At 35.8% G+C, this 9,024-nt stretch overlaps 1 protein-coding gene across 2 annotated transcripts; it reads left to right on the top strand.

Annotated features, from left to right (window-relative positions):
* Nucleotides 1-5,152: 5,152 nt before the first annotated feature.
* Nucleotides 5,153-7,366, top strand: LOC145013884 (D-mannose binding lectin protein with Apple-like carbohydrate-binding domain-containing protein). Of its 2 annotated transcripts, none has more exons than XM_078972234.1 (2): nt 5,153-5,628; nt 6,350-7,366. In XM_078972234.1, the coding sequence occupies exons 1-2, from the start codon at nt 5,620-5,622 to the stop codon at nt 7,259-7,261; spliced, it is 921 nt and encodes a 306-aa protein (XP_078828360.1). In that variant the 5' UTR covers nt 5,153-5,619; the 3' UTR covers nt 7,262-7,366. The 2 variants fall into 2 exon arrangements, with proteins under 2 accessions (XP_078828360.1, XP_078828359.1); XM_078972233.1 differs by having other exon boundaries at nt 5,154-5,636; nt 6,350-7,365.
* Nucleotides 7,367-9,024: the final 1,658 nt, after the last annotated feature.

Raw genomic sequence — 9,024 nt, 5'->3', positions numbered from 1 at the left:
AACTTCGAGGACGAAGTTTAATTTAAGTGGGGGAGAGTTGTAACACCCCAAAGTTTGGAAAGTCAAGAAAAGAAAGAATACCTCAATTTTAAGGAGAGACTCGACGAGTCCATGGAGGGACTCGGCGAGTCCGAGCGGGATCCGGGTCGTGGTGTAAGCGACCGACTCGGCGAGTCGGCCAAGGAGACTCGACGAGTTGGGTCTGATCGAGGAAAACCCTAAATTCGGGACTTGGAGCCTATATAAGCGTCTCATTCTCCTTCCTAGGGTTCATTTACTGCCTCTCTACCCCAGAACACCAAACCCTAGCCGCCATATCCGTTTTTGAGCTAGATCTTGCCTTGTAGAGTGCACTAAAGCTTGGAGAAGGAAGAAAAGCCTTGGAGGTGCAAGAAGGGACTGTAGATCCGAGATTGAGAAGACACTTCAGACCAGTTGGAGGTAATAAGTTGTTGCTTGGACTCCCTTTGCACCTAGATCTATTCTTATATGTGAGTTTTGGTCATTTTTAGTATGATATGTAACCAATCCGAGTTGGAGGTTCAGATCTGAGGTTGCTACCTCAGATCCATGTTTGTTTTGGTCTTGAATCCCCTAAAGTATCAGCCCTTGGTATGTTGAAGAAGTATGTTTGCCATAAACCCGAGTTTAGAGTGTTTTGAGCCTAGATCTCTTAATCTACACGTAAAGTTTGCCACTTTACGTGGGGAATAGTCCCTAGAAGTATGGATCTATGAGTTGGAAACTCTGTTTGGCTCGAAAAGCCATTGCATGGATTGAGGACTGGATAGACTCGGCGAGTAGCTTGAAGATGAGGAGGAACTCGACGAGTAGGATGAACAACTCGTCGAGTCGGATGAAGTTAGGCATGGACTCGACGAGTTGGATGAGCAACTCGACGAGTTGGTTGAAGATTGTCTAGGACTCGACAAGTCTGTTCTTGGACTCGGCAAGTCAGATCGCGAAACCCTAAACCCTTCGAGTTAGGGCTCGAATCAGTGAGTCGGATGGTGACTCAGCGAGTTGGACAGGACAGGACTTGGAACTAGTTGGACTCGGCGAGTCATGGACTGACTCGGCGAGTCGAGTCGTGAATAAGAAAGACCCAGAGCATATGAACTCGGTGAGTCAGTAGGTAGACTCGGCGAGTAGGGTTGACCCGGAAGGTTGACTTTGACCAGGATTTTGACTTTGACCAGAATTGACCTAGTGACCTTTGGAGGTCAGTTCGACTAAGTGTTATATTGATATTGGTAGCTCGAGGAGCTAGTGGAGCAGCAGTCGAAGTCAGAGGTCAGGTAGCAGTCAAAAGGATTAGCAGCAGCAGTTCAGCAGCATCAAGTGAGTTTCCTTCCAGTAGAGACGGGTCTAAGGCCACAATGCCGGCCCGTTCAGTTAGCAGTAGTTTCCGGAATTCGATCTGATGCAGTAGTTAGTATGTTTGATGCCTTCGTGGCTCAGACGGGATTTATGTGTTATGTGCTATGTGTTATGTGTTCCGGGCTACGGCCCGATGTAGTATGCAATATATGTGTTCATGCTAGTTGATATGTTATGCTATGCTATGTTCAGTCAGTTTCCGAACTTCGGTCCGATGTAGGGGGCAAGGCCCCAGTTAGTCCGGACTTCGGTCCGATGCAGGGAACAAGGTCCCAGTCAGTTTCCGGACTTCGGTCCGATGTAGGGGGCAAGGCCCCAGTTAGTCCGGACCTCGGTCCGATGCAGGGGACAAGGTCCCAGTCAGTTTCCGGACTTCGGTCCGATGTAGGGGGCAAGGCCCCAGTTAGTCCGGACATTGGTACGATGCAGTGGGCAAGGCCCAGTATGTGCTTTATATGTTATTGCATGGTATGTGTTTGATTGGGGGAGCTCACTAAGCTTCGTGCTTACAGTTTTTAGTTTTGGTTTCAGGTACTCAGTTTTCAAAAGAGTAGCTCGGGAAGATTGCAGTGCACACACCATAGTCAGTTAGCCTGGGAATGTTTGACTCTGATAATGATATTATGTTTTGAATTAATACTCGAGAATTTATGTTATGACTTATGGTACAGTTTTTATAAATATGATTTTAGTAAGGTTTTTAAAGAAATTTTTGGGTTGTATTTTTGGGTCGTTTCAACATTGTCGGTTAAGGTTATGGTATTTCCTTTCATCCTACATCACCTATTCATCATCATCTATTTATCTAATTATCATCACCTTTCTATCATCACATATCTCTCATCATTTTATTTCATCACACACCAACTATTTCATCTACCCATGTTTCATCCGCAACATATTTGTAGATATAAAATAAATATATCGTTTAAATCTTTTAAAACATGTATAAAATCGTTCATCCAACATAGACAACAAATGTTCAAATAATATGCACACATAGCACGTAATTTATATAAAATACTTCATATCTATGTGTAAGATGAAAGTAACTATATATACCATAAAAATCCCATAAATGCTTCGTAACTTCAAACCCCAAGGTTTACTCTACTAAAGCTTCATATTCTTGGCTCTCTGGACCTAGAAGGGTCCAGATTCCTAACTTCAAACCCCCAAGGATTACTCTACTAAAGCTTCATATTCTTGGCTCTCTGGACCTAGAAGGGTCCAGATCTATAACATAAACTTGCAAGAGGGGTTTGAGGCATTCAAAACCCCAAAGATGAAGTGATTCAAGCCCTAACCCCAAAATGGAATCTACACAATAGGGAAGGATAAGGGTTCATTTTTGTACCTCAGAATGAAGCTCCTTGCTTGAATAACTTAGAACAATAACCTTCCTTGGTCCCTCTTGCTGGAACTCTTCTCCTTTCTTGCAAAATCACACCAAAAAGCTCAAGATAGCTCTTTCTCTCACTCTACACACTCAAGCTCGCTAGGGTTCTCACTTATGGGAAAGGTAGTCGCAATTGAAGGCCATAAGTGCCTTTAAATATGGCTCGAGCCCAAATATTTAGGGTTTTTGCCAACAGTGCGGACTCGTCGAGTCGTCTCACCGACTCGTCGAGTCCATTCATTAATCCGAGTCATCAGTCGCGACCTTACTCAACAAGTTGAGGCGTCAACTCGTCAAGTCTCTCTTCTTAACTCAAAAGAAAAATACTTAAATTATGATACCTGGAAATCCAGATGTTACATTTTGTTTTTTCATTTCATAGATTTCTTCATCAACAAATGTTGCTACAATTAAATAAAAATAAATAATTTGCTAAAACATAATACAATATAAAGTTTGTTCACATTTAGCCATTGAACTTTTTAGAGAGAAACGAACTTTCGATTTTGTTCACATTTAGTCATTAAACTTTTTTTTGTTACCTATGTGCCACTAAACTATTGAAATTGTTCACATTTTACCTTTATAATCGGTAACAGTCGGTCATAAGGGTAAAATGTGAACAGTTTCAATAGTTCAATGGCAAATAGATAACGAAAAAAAATTTAGTGACTAAATGTGAACAAAGTCGAAAGTTCGTTACCCTTTCAAGTCATTATCCCGAAAAAAAAAGGGGTGAAAGAAAAGCGGAGGGAATCCCTCCCGACCGGCTTATATATTGACAGATATTTTCCAAAGAAAAAATGTTTATAACTTTATTTCTCTTTTAAAAAAAAAATAATAACACACTACATTTCATTTCTTTCTGAAAAAAGTTATAAAAAACACATTTTTTTTTATCTTCCTTTCATTTTAAAACTCAAAAACATTGCATAAGAGAGGTGTGTTTTTTTCTTCAAGAAATGCAATGATATATTATAATAATAAATTACTTTCTATTCACATAATCTTTCATAATACCAATCTTTAAAAAAAAAAAAAAATCAAAGCTTCAATCAAAAATACTTTTTAATCATGACATATATTTTTTAATGAAATGAAATATGATTATATTGTAGTTTATTTAATCATGTGTCCTTAGTGAAATGGTGTAATTTAGCTAATACTATACATTTATTTTATTTAAGTTTATTATTATATGATAACATTTTTTCTTTATCTGGCAAATTAATCTTCTTTAGCTTTTTATTTATATAAAGTAGACAAAATATTTGAATAATTTATTTATTTCTTCGAACTAACTAAATATGACAATATATTTTAATAAATCATTTTTTACGTTGTTTAATTCTTTTTTCAAGAATTTATTTCATCTTACAAAATAGACCCTAAAGATTTTTAATTGTCAAAATAAGTTCTAAATATTTTAAATTATTATCGAAAATAATGCTTTTCACACATTTAGTATACAAGATCATTCATAAGACTCTAAAACAATAGTAATATGAAGTGACAAAACTTTGGGGCCTTTATGCATCCTTATTACTTAAAAAGACAACTAATTTGAGTGAATTGAGATCTCAACCTTTTAGTGAGTGGGGTGACAACAACACCATCATGACTCTTCCCCAACTATAAAGACACTCACATTCTCTATATCGATGTCGCTTATTAAAATTACATAAATTTTATCATAAAAATGTTGCATCTATTTACAACAATGTATAACAAAATTAAATATGTTTAGCTCATTACATATTGCCTCTGTGTAGTGTATGCATGTAGATATTATAACACAAATAAAGTAAAGTATCTCTATCTCTTATGAGAAGTTTCTTGAAAGATCGATCAATAATATTGCATTTACTCAATTACTCTATTTAATTTCACATATTAAAATGAATTTATTTTATTAAATATTATTTTTGGATATATTTTTTGAATATGACGTGTCTAAAACTAAAATATTATATAATAGACTTTATTAAACATCTAACAAAGATTAGATGAAATTAGTTGATGGTTGTAAAAGATTTTTGATAATAGTATTTTTAAATAAAATTTATATAAACTGATTTGTCAAATTAAAGTCATTAAAACGTCAATAGTTCTAGATGCTAAGAATGATAATTTTAAACACAATATATGCAAGTATCGTGATTCAGTAATGTAATGATAAGAAAAAAAAACAATGATAAAAATATTATGTGGACCGAAATTAATGTACCAATAACTAAGACTAAAATTCCGCTTTTGAATGTAATGTATCATGCCCAACCAACACCATTAGCCATAAGTGTCACTAAAATACTATTTATAATGTAAAAGAATAGATCATGCCACCTTTTATGGAGTGGGATACAACACAATCATATCCACTTTGTTCCCATTGGTTGACTTATCACCATTTGCACACTAAACACAATAACTATGTGAAACTACACCCCGAATATTTTCTCTCATGAACCTACTTTCATTACTTGCATTACTCATTCATTTCTCATCTCATTTTTATGGCCATTGTATCACCAATAACATTCATCTTGGTTCGGAAACTACCCTTGATGTACCCATGTTGTACATTACAGGACTTGTCGAAAAAGCATTTATTCTCGAGACCAGTCAACCTACACCTAACTTTCAGGCAGCGCTTATTGTTGAAGCAACTGAAGACAAGTATGTTTGTTCGTTTGTACTTTTTCTTGGGAACGTTAAGGTTTGGAGTTCGTCTCATTTATCACGGTTTTTCACCTCTGGGAAATGTATGTTCACTCTCAGTAGGGATGGTGACCTACAATTAACAGGCCAAAATGGTGAGATAGGATGGAGAACCGCAACGTATGGGCAAGGTATAGAGGTAATTCTGGTATATTCCGGTGTATTTTGTTAATTAAGACCCATAAAAATGGTTTCATTTGTTAAGTGATTATTATGGAACATGCATTAGGGACTTGTATTGTACAAGTCGCCAATGCATATGGCATACGTCTCATGGTATACTTTTTTTGTGTCGTGAAAGTTTTTGTTAGAACGGTAGAACCGTTAATACACACATCTCTGATCTTACTTTTAAATCTACAGACGCATGCATTGAGCTTCTCAATGTAGGTAACTTATTTTTGTCTTGAACTCTGAAGTAAAATTCATTTGGTATACACCGTTAAAAAACCCATAAAATGAAATAATGAATATTTGTTAATTTGTTACTTTTAAACATGCATTGGTGACTTATATCGTACAAGTTGCTAATGCATGCATCGAGTTTCTATCTTAGAAATACTCTTTGCATGCTAGAAGTTATTAATGGGTTTCAAGTTATAAATGTAGTTCACGAAGAGTACTATATTCTTCTATGCATATCTAGAATAACAATACACCATATGCCACAATCATCACATATGAAATTCGAGTATAATACATGGTCTCATACATGCATTGCTTACTTGTACCATATAAGTCATTGATGCACTCACTTGATATATAGAACCCCAACTATATTCATTTTTCACAAAATTGGAAATAAAAATTGCTTCAATTTCAGTTACAAAGTTTTTTTTTTCCATGTTTTAGAGGTTGCAATTATCAAACACTGGGAATCTTGTTCTTTTGGACGAATTTAACACGATCAAATGGCAAAGCTTTCATTTCCCCACAGATGTAATGCTTTGGGGACAAACATTAGACGTTGGGACAAAGCTAACTTCCTTCCCTACGAATTCAAATTCATTTTATTCATTCGAAATTCATCGTGAAAAACTTGCACTTTACCTAAACTCGGGCAACTTCAAGTACTCATACTGGGAATTCAACCCTACTAAACCCCAAAAAATCTCGTTCATTCGTTTGGCATTAAATGGGTTACAATTATTCAACGATGACAACCACAAGATTGGTCAAATCCCCTCGAAAAGACTCCAACGTTTAAGGTTTTTAGCCATTGATAACACAACAGGAAACCTAGGGTTCTACTACTACTCAAGCACCACAACAAAATTCGAAACTTCATTCCAATCCCTAAGAAACAAATGTGATCAACCGAATCTTTGTAAAGCCAATGACATTTGTACCCTTTCGAAGGAATGTTCAAGGTTGGAAATCGAGGGGTTTTCGGGTAACTTTTGTGGGAATAGGAGGGTTGATATGCAAGAGATACGTAGCGCAATAAGCATCCTGAAAGATGAAAACAAGAAGATGGTTAACATGACGAGGGAGACATGTGTTGGTTCTTGTATGGATGATTGTACGTGTGTTGGTGCATTGTTTACAAGTGGGAATAACGAGTGTTATTTATATGAAGAGGTTAGGGGTGTGAAGGAGGTTGATGATGATGAAAAGGTGAGTACTTTCATGGTGAAGGTATTGAAGAAAGGTAGTAATGGATTGAAGAGATGGGCATTGATTTTGATTGTTGTTAGTGATGGATTAATCCTTTTTATATGTTTGGGAGGATTGTGTTTTTATATGTTACGAAAAAGAAGATAAAATGAAACAAACTTAGTTGTATCTTTTAAAACTAGTGAAAATAATTTAAATATAGTTTGGATTTGAATATGATATTGAATGTTTTGTATTTGTTGTTGGAAAGCAAAAACTCTATTTATGTTCATGAAATACAATAGTATATTGAATATGCCACTATAAAGTGTAAATATATTTTGTAAACTTGAATATGACTCATTTCCAGGGCCTAGTGGGCCAGTAAAATAATTTGCTATGCGTATATACTATATGCCTCACATATATCTAAACTCTGAAGTGTATCATGTCAAATGATCTCAAGTTTCACATGTTTTAGTCTAACTACATTACTATAACATGATGTTGTATTTATTTTTATTGCATATTTGAATAAGTACAATCTTGGTTTACAACATGTTTTCTTTCATCTCGGTTATAAATACCTACCCTACAAAATAGCCATGTTTTTAGAGGAAATAAAATACCTATTTTTCTGCATTATTTATAAATCACGATCATGTTCAACGTTACGGTTCCAACCAGTTATTTTTGTCTTCTTTTAGAGTTAGATGATATAAAATTAAATATGTATTAAGATCATCCCAACCCGTAACATCATATTTTACATTAAACTGATAAAATTAGTGTAAACCGTAAAGTATAGTATAAAAATTAAATAATTTTCAACCAATTACGTTATATTTCATACAAAAAATATTTTATTGTATATATTCTTTTTTATCGAACCTTTATAATTTTATAAAATCAATTTTTATATTTAGTTTTTTACATACTCTAACATATATCCTTTTTTTACAATAATTTTATAGATATTCATTACAAGATTCATAAGAAATATGTACATAGACGAAGCGGGTAAATGAGCAATAAGTTGTGCCGCAACCCCTTATTGGATGGCAAAACTAATTCTTTTAAAAACAACATGTATAGATCTTGGAGTCATAACATTACTATGCATAACCCGTTGGACTCTATTGAGTAGCTCCACAGCTTTTGGCGCAAGGAAACCGAAAATATCAAATGCAAAGGGTATAAACGTGTTGATTTTCCATGCACGCTTTCTTATGTTTTGCCACTTTGTTTGATGCAGCTTTTAAAGCATCTTGCCCCGTAGTAAAATCTCCACTCCCAAAGCCCACAAGAAGGGAAACCCCTGTTAGATCCATGCATGCATGTTTTCCTTCAACCCATCCAAATACTAAAACATTAGCTGATCTAAGTGTTGATCTTCCTTCCAATGAACCAGTCAAAATGTTCACAAGGCAGAAACCCCTACACGCCTAAATATGTCGAGAAGAACATCCCTAGCCAAATCGTGTCGGTACTTGAAACCCGGAAGCTCTTTACAATAAACTGCATGCTCCCCAAAGGAGTCCAAGCATGCCTTGCGACAAACACAACAAGTTTCGTCAGCCGAAAATAAAGGGGTCATAAGGCGATACTTGAGGATGGCATGATACTCCATTGGTGGCATATGTTGGCCAAGATCGTCAATATGAATAGTCATAAGAAAATCCTGAGCATGTGGGGCCCTTAGACACTAAAAAATTGTTTTTTGCGTAATCGTCATGTCGAAGTGAACTTCCATATCTTGGACAATTTTACTAAAAAAGGCACTCGCTAATGAATGTTGGGCTTTTGGAGGGGCGGTGTCCTTAGGGAGGAGGGAGTCATTCCCTCCCAACCCACTGAACACACTGTCACATCACTTTTCCTCTTTTATTTTTCTTCATCTTTCCGAACCCACAACACACGGAAACCCTATC

This window comes from Lactuca saligna, chromosome 9, assembly GCF_052625555.1.
Source record: "Lactuca saligna cultivar CGN05327 chromosome 9, ASM5262555v1, whole genome shotgun sequence".
Lineage (NCBI taxonomy): Eukaryota > Viridiplantae > Streptophyta > Magnoliopsida > Asterales > Asteraceae > Lactuca > Lactuca saligna.
The sequence above is the reverse complement of the archived record's forward strand: the minus strand, read 5'-3'. Positions and strand labels throughout refer to the sequence as shown.